Raw genomic sequence first — 15,047 nt, forward strand, 5'->3', positions numbered from 1 at the left:
AAAGAAGAGCAGGGGGGAGTTCTCCCTGGTGTCCTGGGGCCAAAATTCATCCCTCAACCAATATTGTTAAAAAAAACAGGTGATTGGGGTTATTATGACATTGCTGTTTGTGGGAGCTTGCTGTGCATGAATTGGGTGCTGCATTCCCTATATTCCAATATCATAATTGAATAAAAGTACTTAATTGGCTGTGAAGTGTTTTGGGTGTTGTCCTGAGGTGTTGAAAAGCGCTAGAGAATTGCAGGTTCTTCCTCACGTGGAACACCCCCATCAGTGATGAAGACCAGAGAGATGCCAGTGATTGCTGGTACTGGGAGTCCTTGTCTTATATTGAATCCAATTATGGTATAAATGCGGAATTTCCATGAGTCGACCTCCTTAATCACTTGGTGTCATTCACATCCGATCCCTGGAGACGATGTTCCGCATGGAACTGGGTCCGATGTTTGCGTGAGATCTCTGTTCAGTCCCTTCTCCTGTGGGATCGCACCGTGCCAGATGCGCAGCAAGCTCTGCTTGACGCTGCTGGTGTATTGCTTGGTGCCCTGCCAGTACTGGGTGGTGCTCTGCTGCAGAGCAGAGGAGGAGCAGAAGAAGACCAGTGGGTTGAGGAAAGCGCTGGCCACACTGGGCAGCAGGGCTTCCCTCCGCCAGTTGACATTCTCGTGTAGGGCAAAGCCGACCAGGTGGGAGGCATTGTAGGGGGCGAAGCAGGCCACGAAGGTCGTCAAGGTGATGGCGGCCACCCGGAGGGCCTTACGCTTCTCCCGCTGAGGGAGTTGGCTCCTGCTGAGCTCCCAAAAGCAGCCAAGGTAGGCGAAGGAGGTGAGCACCAAGGGGGCCAGGAAGAAGACAACTGCGAGCTCCAGTCTGAGGGGCAGCAGCAAGTCTAGTTGGTTCTGGGTGAAGTTGGCGTAACAGGTTGAGGCGTTGCTCTCGGCTGGGGCCACCAGGTGGTCCTGTGACCCAGTCGCTTCCACCAGGAAGATGAAGGCGAGGTGGCCAACGACGAGGAGCCAGAGCACGAAGCAAACCACACAAGAGTAGCGGGGACTCTTGTACATCTTGTACCTGATGGGGAAGGCGATGCTCAGGTACCTGCCTATGCTGAGTGCCATGAGGAACAGGACGCTGGCGTAGATGGTGCTGAAGTGGAAGATGTGGTAGATGGGGCAGAAGACCACGGGCAGCACCCACTCACCCCACACTGTTTCCACCATCTTGACTGGCAGAAAAGCAACAAAGAGCCCATCGGAGATGCAGAGGTTGATCATGTAGATGACATTGGGCGTGGGTTTGCGCTTCAGCTCCTTGAAGAATATGCAGAGGGCCACAGCGTTGGAGGGTGCCCCCAGGATGAAGGTGGTGCAGTAGACAGCCAGCGAGAAGATGTCAATTGGGGCAAGGTCCACCATGTTGTGTCATATTACCTGTGGGTAACAGGAGAGTCAGTCACCTGCACTTAGCTGGGAACAAGCTTATTTATTTACTTCAATGTTCTCCCCCCATCTTCTCGTTCCCACCCACCACATCTTAAACCCATCCATAAATCTGCAGCTCCCCCCACAGCCCCACTCTAACTCACACCGAGTCCTGTTCGCCAATCACCCCCATTGTTCTTTGCCGATATACATTGGTTCTTGGTCTGGCAATGCCTCCATTTTCCAAATTCCAATCCTCCTGTTTAAATCCTTCCACAGCATCCTCATCTCCTTCCCTATCTCTGCAAACGCCTCCAGCCCCTACATCCCTCCCTCTTTCTGTAACCTCCACCAGTCCCTACAAGCCTTCCTATCTCTGTAGCCTCCTCCAGCCCCTACAGCTCTCCTTATCTCTGTAATCTGATCCAGCCCCTACAAGCCTCCCAATCTCAGCAAACTCCTCCAGCCCTGACGATCTTTCCTATCTCTGTAACCTCCTCCAGCCCCTACAACCCTCCCTATCTCTGTAATCTTCTCCAGCCCATCCGACCTTCCCTATCACTGTAATCTCCTCCAGACCCTACAGCCCTCCCTTTCTCTGTAACCTCCAACAGTACCTACGAGCCTCCCTATCTCTGTAACCTCCTCCAGCTCCTATGCCCCTCCCTATCGCTGTTATCTCCTCCAGACCTGACAACCCTTTCTACCTTAGTAATCTCCTCCAGCCCCTACAACACTCATTTTCTTCCTAACCTTCTTCAGCCCTTGCAACCCTGTAGGGGCTGGAGGAGGTTACAGAGATAGGGAGGGTTGTTGGGGCTGGAGGAGGTTATAGAGATGGGGGAGTTGTTAGGGCTGGAGGAGGTTACAGAAATAGGGAGGGTTGTAGGGGCTGGAGGAAGTTACAGAGAGGGGGAGGGTTGTAGGGGCTGGAGGAGGTTACAGAGATAGGGGAGGGTTGCAGGGGCGGAATGATGTTACACAGATAGTGTAACAATGTCAAGAGGCTGAATGGGCTTCCGCCTGTTCCCGTGTAACAGGCTCGATGGGCTGAATGGGTCTCCTCATGTTCCTGTGTAACAGGCTTGGGGGGGCTGAATGGGCCTCCTCCTGTTCCTTGTAACAGGCTCGAGGGGCTGAATGGGTCTCCTCTTCCTGTGTAACAGGCTTGAGGGGCTGAATGGGCCATCTCCTGTTCCTGTGTAACAGTCTTGAGGGGCTGAATGGACCTCCTTCTGTTCATGTGTAACAGGCACAAGGGGGCTGAATGGACCTCCTCCTGTTCCCATGTATCAGGTCCGTGGAGGCTGAATGGGCCTCCTCCTGTTCCCATGTATCAGGTCCGAGGAGGCTGAATGGGCCTCCTCCTGTTCCCATGTATCAGGTCCGAGGAGGCTGAATTGGCCTCCTCCTGTTCCTGTGTAACAGGCTTGAGGGGCTGAATGGACCTTCTCCTGTTCATGTGTAACAGGCTTGAGGGCTGAATGGGCGTCCACATATTCCTGTGTAACAGAGTTGAGAGCGCTGAATGGGCCTCGTCTTGTTCCTGTTTAACAGGCTTGAAGGGTGAATGGGTCTCCTCTTCCTGTGTAAAAGGCTTGAGGGCTGAATGGGCCATCTCTTGTTCCTGTGTAACAGTCTTGAGGGGCTGACTGGGCCTCCTCCTTTTCATGTGTAACAGGCACGAGGGGGCTGAATGGGCCTCCTCCTGTTCCCATATAACAGGTCCGAGGAGGCTGAATGGACCTCCTCCTGTTCCTGTGGTCATGATTCTCATTATTTTGACAGGGTAATGTTGGATCCAAAGAGATCTCTTAATTGCTTAATGCTTAACCTGAAATGATTATGGATTCTTTCTGGATGCTCAATTAAGATTAGGGCATTGTGCCTCAGTACGACTTTGCACTGCTATTATGACCAACTTCTGGTGGGACTTATCTTTGCACTCTGTCGTTACTGTATTCTGTCATATGGTAACTTTTATGTTCATAGTAACTGATATTGATTTTTCATTCATATTTGTCAACACAGGCTAGTTACGACCAGTTGTAACTTATTTGTGTACTTGGCCAATGAGTTAGAGGCAGGGCAGGGCTCATAACAAACATTCTACCTACTCAGTCTACAGTATCTGTTAAAGCAACGCGCAATAGTTTGCAGACCCTTTTTAAACAGTGCGCTACATCCAACAGTCTACAGAATCTATTTAAACGCCAGCAAACAACTCATTTCTGAAACTACAGCCATTAATCTGAATAAAAGCAGGATTATTTCTCCAGCAAAATGCAATCAATGGAGGGTAGTAACATAAAACAAATTCTGTAAAATCACTCCCAGTCACTCATAGCTTTGTGTTGATAGAAGGTGTCATCACCCAAACATCTCCGTTCTGATGGGAACTATTACTATGTATCACGATGGGAAACCCTCTACAACAGCAACAATTTACCTTCATATTGCGCCATTAAAGTAATAAAGTGTTCCACAGGGCTTTAGAGGAATGTAAATCAGACAACAATCTTGACAAACGGAAGATGTTAGTGGACAGGTGACCAAAAACACCATCACAGAGATCAGTTTTTAAGGAATGTATTAAAGGAGGAGAGAAAGACAGGAAGAGAGGTGGAGGGGTTTAGGGAGGGAATACCAGTTTATGGCCGCCAACAGTAAAGCGATGGGAATTGGGGGATGCTCAAGAGGCCAGAATTGGAGGAGTGCAGAGATCGTGGAAGGTTGTAGGGGCTGGAGGAGGTTACAGAGATAGGGAGGGTTTTAGGGGCTGGAGGAGGTTACAGAGATAGGGAGGGTTGTAGGCACTGTAGGAGGTTACAGTGAGAGGGCTGTAGGAGGTTACAGAGGTGGGGAGGATTGTAGGGACTGTAGGAGGTTACAGTGAGAGGGTTGTAGAGGCTGGAGGAGGTTAGAGATAGGGAGGGTTGTAGGGGCAGGAAGATGTTATGGAGATAGAGAGGGGTGTAGGGGCTGGAGGAGGTTACAGAGATAGGGAGAGTTGTATGGGCTGGAGGAGGTTACTGAGATACGGAGGGTTGTAGGGGCTGGGGTGCATTATGCAGACATTCAGCCCCTTGAACCAGTTCCTCCATTCAATCAGATCATGGTGGATCCGTGTCTTAACTCTTGTCTACCGACCTTCTGTAACTTTTTAGCCTCCTACCCAACAAACATCTATGTATCACAGTTTTGATATTTTTAATTGACCCCTTCCAGCCTCAATAGCTTTTTCTGGGGGAAGAGAGTCCCAGATTTCCACTCCCCTTTGTATGAAGAAGTGCTTCCTGACATCATCCCCTGAACGGCCTGGCTCAAATTTTAAGGTTCTGCCCCTTATTCTAGATGCAACCCCCTGCCTCCACCAGAGAAAATAGTTTCTCTCTCTTCAACTCTATCGAATCCTTTAATCATCTTAAACCCCTCCAATAGATCACTTCTTAATCTTCTAGACTCGAGGGAATACAAGCCTAGTCTATGCAGCCTGTTCTCAGAATTTAACTCTTAATGCTGATCGATGGGAGGGGAACCAATTCTCAGTTTGCAGGGGCCTCAAGGTTAAATTTCCCTCTTTTTAATGACCATAACAATTGTGACCCACTTCTTGACATTGTTGAAATAAACAGGTTAAAATAGTAGGCAGAGTGACTGTACAAGAGTACATTAAACCACGCCCTGCTACTGATGGTCAAAAGAATTAGTTGAGACACTGAGGCACACCTGCCATTGCACACTCAAATTCCCCTGCCACTCAGAACAGGCTAAATTATTAAAGGGATTTATTCACAAATAGAATTATTTGCAGCATCATGCAATATCGGTGAGTTTACAAAGATTTACTATTTGTGTTCTTTCATGGCATGTGGGCATTGCTGGCTGGGCCAGCACTTATTGGCCAGCCCTAATTGCCCCTTGAGAAGATGGTGATGATCCGCCTTCTTGAACCGCTCTGGTCCTGTGGTGTCGGTGCATCCACGGTGCTGTTAGGGAGGGAGTTCCTGGGTTTTGACTCAATGTCAGTGAAGGAAAGGCCAATGAAGTTCCATTACAGAAACAGGCCATTCTGCCCATCTGCTTCGTGCCAGTGTTTATGCTCCACATGTGCCTCCTCCCACCCTCACTTCATCTCACCCCATCACCATATCCTTCTATCCCTTTCTGCTTCATGTGTTTATCCAGCTTCCCCCTTAAAAACATCTCTACTGTTCACCTCAACCACTCCTTTTGGGGGTGAGTTCCACATTCTCTGGGTAAAGAAGTTTCTCCTGAATTCCCCATTGGACTTATTAGTGATGATTTTATATTATGGCTCCTAGGTCTGGTCTCCCCCCTACCACACAAGTGGAAACATCTTCTCTACGTCTACCGTATTGAAATCCTTTCATCATTTTAAAGGCCTTGATCAGGCCACCCCTCAGCCTTCTCTTTTCTTGAGAGGAGTCTGAGCCAACTTGGTTTTTCCGTAGAGTTGCACACAGGTCAATGGGACACCCAACCCATCAAACCTAATGGATAGATAATCTCATCGCATTATATCGAACTTTGTACCTGAGCTTGCATTGTGAGGCTGACTTAGTTGAGGCTTTGCACTGGAGCATATAGGATCTTGGCTGATAAATCTAACCGCTCTTTCCTTTGTTGCCAGTTTCCAGCTGCAGAGTGGCAATTTAGAATCATGCAGCACACAGGAAGAGGCCATTCAGCCCATCATACCTGTGCCAGCTCTTTGGAAGATCTATTCGAATTAGTTCTACCATGCCTATGACATCTTTATCAATCTTTCCTTAGCCCCCCACCTATCATTGACCTTCTACTCTGCTTTACCTGCTCAACCACCCCTCCCTTAAACAGGATAAATTCCATCTCATTTCGACTTCTCTTCAGCTCTAAAGAATCATATGGACTTGAAATGTTGACTCTGTTTCTCTCTCCACAGATTTGAGTTTTTCCTGCATTTTCTGTTTTTATTTCAGATTTCCAGCATCCGTAGTATTTTGCTCTGTTTTTAGTACCACTCTACCCTCTCTGCTCTTTCCCCCACAGCCCTGCAAATTTTTCCCATTCCAATATTTCTCCAATTTCCCCTTTTGCAAGTTCCTATTGAATCTGCTTCCACCGCCCTTTCAGACAACGCTTTCTAGATCACAACAACTCACCGTGTTAAAAAAAAATTCTCCTCATCGCCCCCTCTGGTTCTTTTCCCAATTCTCTTCAATCCATGTCCCTCTGGTTACCGACCCTCCTGCCACTGGAAACAGTTTCACTTTATTTACTCTGTCCAAACTCCTCATGATTTTGAATGCCTCAATTAAACCTCCCCCGTAACCTTCTCTGCTCCCTGGAGAACAATCCCAGCTTCCCTCGTTTGCCAGAAATCAGTCCGTGTGTTTATTTTACCTAATTTTCCCTCAACGTGCTGATGGTCTGTCGTCTCTCTGGCCGAGCTGAAACCCAGTGTGATGCCTATGACTGTCACCACAGTCAGGTTGGAACTGATCGTATCTGAGTCTCTGTAGGAAAGATGGTCCTTTGTCGTTGGCGTCACTCTATGCATCTTGTGATGACTTTACTCAATTCCGTCTCTGATGCTGTCTCACTTAACTTGATGGGAGGGAATGTCAACACTATAAACCTCACTTCAGTATTCAGGTAAACTCATTTACTCCAGGATACAGTCGATGTTCCTGTCCTTAGCCCTCTCACAAATCTTAACAGATGCTTGGCAAACACGGCTGGATGATTTTCTGACGCTAGTCAATCAGCATTTGATCGCCACATCTCCAACATGTTCCTAACTGAAATGTTCAAAGGCTGTTTCACAATACAGAGGTTTCACATCACCTGCTCCAGCACAGTCTTCATGAGGAACACAAAAGTCAGCCTCTGCTTACCCCTGTACAGGCTACAGTTCATCATTTCCCTATGCAGTGTTAGCTGTGGCACAGTGGGTTTAGCTTGCTCTCTTGTTCCTCTCAGTCAGAAAGTTGTGGGTTCAAGTCCCCACTTGAGAGACTTGAGCTGAATAATCCAGGCTAGTGCTGCCCAGCATCAGTATTGAGGGAGCGCTGCCCTGTCAGAGGGTGAGTGCTGCACTGTCAGAGGGTAAGTATGGAGGGAGTGCTGCACTGTTGAAGGGTCAGTACTGAAGGAGTGCTGCACTGTCAGAGGGTAAGTATGGAGGGAGTGCTGCACTGTTGAAGGGTCAGTACTGAAAGAGTGCTCCACTCTCAGGCTCAGTAGTGAGAGAGTGCTGCAATGCAGCACTTTGGATGAGATATTTAACCTTGTTTGCCCTCCAAGATGAGTGTACACTTCTTTCAATGGTGGTGAGTTTTTTTTACATCCAATGGAGCAGCTCTCCCTCAGTACTGACCCTCTGACAGTGCAGCACTCCCTCTGTACCTACCCTCCAACAGTTCAGCACTCCCTTAGCACTGCACTGGAGTTTCACTGGATTATTGGGGACTCAAACCAATAGCCTCCTGTGTCAGAGGTGAGAGAAAGAGAGAGAGAGAGAGAGACAGGGCTAAACCAATCTGACAGCTGACACCTGGGTAAATTGCACATGGATTGTAGATGAGTTGAATCGTGAGAATCTTGCTTGTTCTCGGTCTTTTTATTGTTCTGAAGTACAGCTCAAACATATAATGCAGCTTGTAAAAAAAGACAAATGTCACTTAATTCGTCATAAACGCTGATGTGCTGGCTTTGTGGCCTTCTTAAACCGGATGCAATGAAATGGTGGTAGCAAATATTTACTTTCCAGTTCAGTGCAGTGTCTGATTACTGTGTTTCACCAACTGAACTGGAAAAGGGCGAAGAGCTTCATTGAAAGGAAAGGGCAGTGCTTTAGGGTCCATTGTGCTGCAACGCTCAACGCAAACTTCATGGGGATATAAGAACATAACAAATAAGAACAGGAGTAGGCCACTCAGCCCCTCAAGCCTGCTCTGTCATTCAGTAAAATCTTGGCTGATCTGATTATGGCCTTAACTCCACTTTCCTGCCTGACCCCCACCATAACCCTTGACAATCAAAAATCTGTCTAACTCAGCCTTGAGTTTATTCAATGACCCAGTGTCCACTGCTCTCTGGGGAGAGAATTCCACAGACTAATGGCCCCCTGAGAGGAAAATTTCCTCCTCACCTCCATCTTAATTGGGAGACACCTTATTCTGAAACTGTGCCCCCCTGTTCTAGATTCCCTCACGAGGGGAAACATCCTCTCAGCATTTACCCTGTCAAGCCCCCTCAGGATATCATGTCTCAATAAGATCATCTCTCATTCTTCTAAACTCCAATGAGTAGAGCTGAACCTTTCCTCATGAAACTAAATGTCTCATCACAGGAATCAATTTTCTCTGAACTGCCTCCAACACAAGTATATCTCTCCTTAAATATGGAGGCCAAAGCTGTACGCAGTTGGTGAGCTTACATCTATGTAGGGGCCAAGGAGGGTTCCCTAACATGGGTTGGCCAAGGCGTCTTCCCTCTCCTGTGCTAACCCAGTGATGGAGTGAAATTCCCAACCTGACAGACAGCAGGCACTCGCCAGCTTGTCAACCCTCAGCCTGATGTTGCTTAACAGATGGTTATGAGTATGGGTGTGGGCACTCGAGGCGACACCGGTTCTGTTTAAGAGTAGTCAGTGTTTTCACACCTGTCCCCCAGGGCACAAAGGAATGGGCAATCACACTGGTCTTGTCAGTGACACCGATAACATGGACTAACTGTGCTTTAAACAGCCCAGAAGGAGGCCATTTGGCCCAACGGTGCCTGTGCAGGCTCTTTGAAAGAGCTGTCCCTCTGCTTACCAACCGTTCTGCCACTGGAGACAATTTCTCTTCACTTACTCTATCCAAAACCCCTCAAGATTTTGAATTCCTCGATTCAATCTGCCCCTTAACCTGCTCTGCTCTAAGGAGAACAATCCCAGCTTCTCCAGTCTCTCCACATGAAATGGATTCCCTCATCCCTGGGACTGTTCCAGTAAATCTCCTCCGCACCCTCCCCAAGGCCTCGACATAGGAACATCGGAAATTACATCCTTCCTGAAGTGATTGGTGGCCAGAATTGGACACACTCCAGCCTAACCACCGATTGATAACGGTTTTAGGAATGACATTTTGCTGCTGTACTCTAAACATCTATTTGAAAATCATTCCCATGCAAACTCCAGTGCACATATATAAACAAGAGCATGTTGTAAGGACAACTTCCAACCAATGGGGAAACACGGTGGGATCTTGCCGACTCTTAGACCTGTAATGAATTGGTCAGGGTGATGGAGAATAAAAGTAGAGAAGTCTTGCGACAACTGTGCAGGGCATTAGTGAGGCCTCACCAGGAGTATTCTTGGTCTCCTTACTTAAGGAGAGGTATACTTGCATTAGAAGCATTCAGAAACGGCTCACGAGGCTGATTCCTGGGATGAAGGGGATGTCGTCCCAGCAAAGGTTGAGCAGGTTGGACCAACGGGTCAGGGAGGAAAGTAGAGTTAAGGCCACAATAAAATTAGTCATGATCTCATTGAACGCAGAAGCAGGTTCGAGGGGCTGAATGGCCTACTCCTACTTCTTGTGTTCAGGTCTCCATATACCTTGCTTAGACCACACTTGGAGCACTGCGCACAGTTCTGGTCTTCATATACCTTTTAATTCATGAGTGGTTCAATTAAAAAAAAATCCAGCGTGCAAACTTTAGCCTTAAACAAGGTAAAGGTTAATTAATTACAAAACTCCTGCTGAAAGTTATTTAAGTTGAAGCGATAAAGTCATCAGGTGCAAGGATTAAAATGCAAGGAAATGAAAAATAATACTTAAAGATGAGATTCAAAATCATTTTCTGTGAAGTATCATAGTGAGGCCCATTGCAGCGGATTCCTTCTTTCCAGAGTGAAGGGTTTGAAACTAGAAGTCACATTCAGCCCTCCACGCCTGCCTGTCCCTCCGTCCCCACCCCATCTTCCAATCCCAGCCCCGGCTGTGTATTCACTATACCCCCTGACCATCTCCTCTCCAACACTGAATGTTCAGTGCTCAGCAAAGGACTTAGTTTCATACCCCTACGCCCTCACCTCAATGAATTTCGGGATCGACACGATGCTGAACTCTTCTTCCGTCGCCTTCGTCTCTGTGCTCACTTCTTTGGGCAGGTGTCCTCTCCCTGTTCAACGGATCCTTCTACCCACCTCCAATATTTTCCCTCCACCTGGACCCCTCCCTCTGGATTCTTACCTTCTCTTGATCTTTTCATTAAGAACTGTTGGCGTGACATCAGTCTTCTCAATTTCTCTGCTCCTCTCACCCTTTCTAACCTGTCTCTCTCTGAACTTACTGCACTCCGTTCTAACATTGTCATCAAACCCGCTGACAAGTGCGGTGCTGTTGTTGTCTGGCGCACTGACCTCTACCTCACGGAGGCTGAGCGTCAACTCGTAGACAGTTCCTCCTATCTCTCCCTGGACCATGACCCCACCACTGAACATCAAGCCATTGTTTCCAGGTCTGTCACTGACCTCATCTCCTCTGGAGAGCTTCCTCCCACAGCTTCCAACCTGACAGTCGCCCAACCTTGGCCAGCCCGCTTCTACCTCCTACCCAAAATCCACAAACAGGAATGTCCCGGCAGACTGATCGTGTCAGCCTGTTCCTGCCCCACAGAACTCATTTCTCGCTATCTTGACTCCCTTCTCTCTCCCCTTGTTCAGTCCCTTCCCACCTACATCCGTGATTCCTCTGACACCTTACGTCACATCAACAATTTCCAGTTCCCTGGCCCCAACCGTCTCCTCTTCACCATGGACATCCAATCCCTCTACACCTCCATCCCCCACCAGGATGGCCTGAGGGCTCTCCGCTTCTTCCTCGAACAGAGGCCAGAACAATTGCCATCTACCACTACTCTCCTCCGTCTGGCTGAACTTGTTCTCACACTGAATAATTTCTCCTTTAACTCCTCTCACTTCCTCCAAATAAAAGGTGTGGCTATGGGTACCCGCATGGGCCCCAGCTATGCCTGTCTCTTTATGGGGTATGTGGAACATTCCTTATTCCAGTCCTACTCTGGCCCCCTCTCACAACTCTTTCTCCGGTACATCGATGATTACTTTGGTGCTGTTTCATGCTCTCGTCGGGTCCTGGAAAAATTTATTTATTTTGCTTCCAATCTCCACCCTCCATCATTTTCATATGGTCGATTTCTGACACTTCCCTTCCCTTCCTTGACCTATCTGTCTTAATTTCTGGTGATACTGTCCACCAATATCCATTACAAGGCTACCGACTCCCACAACTACCTCGACTACAGCTCCTCACACCCCGCTTCCTGTAAGGACTCCATCTCATTCTCTCAGTTCCTTCGCCTCCGTCGCATCTGTTCTGATGATGCTACCTTCAAAAACAGTTCCTCTGACATGTCCTCCTTTTTCCTTAACCGAGGTTTTCCACCCACGGTAGTTGACAGGGCCCTCAACCGTGTCCAGCCCATCTCCCACGCATCCGCCCTCGCACCTTCTCCTCCCTCCCAGAAACATGATAGGGTCCCTCTTGTCCTCACTTATCAGCCCACCAGCCTCCACATTCAAAGGATCATCCTCCGCCATTTCTGCCAACTCTAGCATGATGCCACCACCAAACACATCTTCCGTTCATGCCCCGGGTGGCATTCCATAGGGATCGTTCCCTCCGTGACACCCTGGTCCACTCCTCCATCACCCCCTACCCCTCCCACGGCACCTTCGCATGTAAACGCAGAAGATGCAACACCTGCCCCTTCACTTCCTCTCTCCTCACTGTCCAAAAGCCTAAACACTCCTTTCAAGTGAAGCAGCATTTCACTTGCATTTCCCCCAACTTAGTCTACTGCATTCATTGCTCCCTATGTGGTTTCCTCTACATTGGAGAGACCAAGCGCAGACTGGGTGACAGCTTTGCAGAACACCTGCGGTCTGTCCGCAAGCATTACCCAGACCTCCCTGTCGCTTGCCATTTTAACACTCCACCCTGCTCTCATGCCCACATGTCTGTCCTTGGCTTGCTGCATTGTTCCAGTGAAGCTCAACGCAAACTGGAGGAACAGCACCTCATCTTCCGACTAGGCACTTTACAGCCTTCTGGACTGAATATTGAGTTCAACAATTTTAGATCTTGAGCTCCCTCCTCCATTTCCACCCCCTTTCCGTTTCTTTCCCCTCCTTTTTGTTTTTACCAATAATTTATATAAATTTTTCTTTTCCCACCTATTTCCATTATTTTTAAATGTATTTCCACCCATTGTTTATTTCTACCTTTTATTTCACCCCACCCCCACTAGAGCTATCTGTACCTTGTCTGTCCTGCTTTCTGCTCTTAATTAGCACATTCGTTTAGATAACATCACCACCTTCAACACCTCTTTGTCCTTTTGTCTGTGACACCTTTTGGTTATCTCCACCTATTACTGCCTGCTTGTCCTAACAACCCCCCTCCCCCTCCACCCTTAATCCAGTTTATATTTCACCCCTTTCCTATTTTTACTTAGTCCTGTTGAAGGGTCATGAGGAATCGAAACATCAACTGTGCTCTTCTCTGCCAATGCTGCCAAACCTGCTCAGTTTTTCCAGGTATATCTGTCTCTGTTTTTGCTTTGGATTTCCAGCATCCGCAGTTTTTTGCTTTTACCGCTGATTTGTCTTCTGTAGTCGACTGTTTGGAGATTGCCTGTACAGGTGGAGTCAGCAGCTTTGCGGAGTGAGTGAAGGTCCTTTTTATTTATAGGATCTGCCACAGGATGTGCAGGAATATTCCTGCCGAATCCCCCAACCTCCTGGTTGCGGTGTCCACAGGACATTGCAGTCTCCACCCAGTTCCCCGTTCTCCGTCGCACAGGGATAGAGAGACTACATTTCTCAGCCAACGCCATGGGAACTTCTGGAGGTGATGATGCTTGTGGACCAAACTTGCCCAACTCGCTCAATGGCGTCAACAGGAATATTGTTTTAAGATCTCCTGGAGGACTTTCTTTGCTCACTGGTAGATTGATGCTGATTCCAGGAGACTCCCAGCCATTCCGGGATGGCTGGCGATCTTATTTCTAGAAGATTCAATGGGCATCCCTGGAGCCTTCTGCAATTTCCTTGACTCTTTGTAGACAGCTTTAGGGATATGAGTCTGACGAGGTTTACATAAATACAGGAAGGTACCATGTTCAAAAACAGAATTACCTGGAAAAACTCAGCAGGTCTGGCAGCATCGGCGGAGAAGAAAAGAGTTGACGTTTCGATTCCTCATGACCCTCCAGTTCTGTCGAAGGGTCATGAGGACTCGAAACGTCAACTCTTTTCTTCTCCGCCGATGCTGCCAGACCTGCTGAGTTTTTCCAGGTAATTCCGTTTTTGTTTTGGATTTCCAGCATCCGCAGTTTTTTGTTTTTATCTAAGGTACCACGTTATCTGTCCATACCTCCATTTTAAAGTCAGGGTAAAGGTTTGAGGACAGAAATGTACCTTTAAAACACTTGTCCTTACAATCTGTAATTTCATAATTATGCATTCATGAAGGGTTTGAAACTGGAAGTCATATCCAGCAGCTGCAATGGCTTCTGTAGTCAACTGTCTGCAGGTTGCCTGTACAGGTGGACTCAGCAGGTCAACAGCTTTGTAGGGCGGTGGGGTGCGCGGGTAGTGAAGGTCCCTTTACTTTAAAGGCTCTGCCAGCGCAATACTTGATGATCCTGGGTCAAAATCATGGAACACCCTCCCTAACAGTACTGCGGGTGTGCCGTATGGAGGTTCCTTGGCTTCGACACGCAGCCTACCAGCTCTACTCTCAATTCCTCTTAGCATTTGCTTCCTTCCTCCTCTGGTCTTTACTTTGTCATAGTGTTGGTGTCTGCTCTGCCTTTTTTGTAGCTTTCCCATTTCTTCCCACCAACTCTCTTTGCTTGATCCTTCTCTATGTTCATCTCATTGTTTTGGGTTTCTATGCATTAATTTACCTGGTATAATCTGAAACTGGTGCAATCAGGTAGGGGTGGAGAGTTGGCGGTGGGAATGGGTGATGATACACGGCTACCTTTTTACCAAAATTCTTTCACGGGCAAGGACAGCATTTGTTACCTGTTCCTGATTGACCCCTTGAGAAGGGGGTGTTGAGCTGCCTTTTCGAAGTGCTACAGTTCACCTGGTTTGACTGGTCTGTAGAGGTTCTTGATATAACTCAGTGGCTTGCTCGGCCATTTCAGGGGCCAGTTAAGAGTCAACCACATTGCAGTAGGTCAGGAGTCACACGTAGGCCAGAACGGGTATGGACGACAGGTTTCCTTCCCTAAAGGGCATTAATGAACCAGATGGGTTTTTGCAACAATTGGCGATAGTTTCATGGTCACCATTACTGAGACTAGCTTTGCATTCCAGATGTCACATCCAGTTGTGGACAATTAAAGAACTCACTGGAGGAGGAGGCTCCACAAATATCCCCATCCTCAATGGTGGAGAAGCCCAGCATGCCAGTGCAAAAGACAAGACTGAAGCATGCGCAACAATCTTCAGTCAGATCCATCTCGGCCTCCTCCAGAAGTTCCCAGCATCAGAGATGCCAATCTTTAGCCAATTCGATTAATTCCACATGGGATCAAGAA

General features: G+C 47.9%; 1 protein-coding gene across 1 annotated transcript; it reads right to left on the reverse strand.

Annotated features, from left to right (window-relative positions):
- Nucleotides 1-392: 392 nt before the first annotated feature.
- Nucleotides 393-1,415, reverse strand: LOC121274098 (free fatty acid receptor 3-like). The gene has a single exon (XM_041181251.1). It carries the CDS (start codon nucleotides 1,413-1,415, stop codon nucleotides 393-395), a length of 1,023 nt encoding a protein of 340 aa, XP_041037185.1.
- Between the last annotated feature and the right edge of the window lie 13,632 nt (nucleotides 1,416-15,047).

The sequence above is a fragment of the Carcharodon carcharias genome (assembly GCF_017639515.1).
Source record: "Carcharodon carcharias isolate sCarCar2 chromosome 29 unlocalized genomic scaffold, sCarCar2.pri SUPER_29_unloc_3, whole genome shotgun sequence".
NCBI lineage: Eukaryota > Metazoa > Chordata > Chondrichthyes > Lamniformes > Lamnidae > Carcharodon > Carcharodon carcharias.

What these genes read in the sequence shown, in the direction of transcription:
- LOC121274098 (XM_041181251.1), bottom strand. Translation starts at nt 1,415, where the DNA reads ATGGTGGACCTTGCCCCAATTGACATCTTCTCGCTGGCTGTCTACTGC.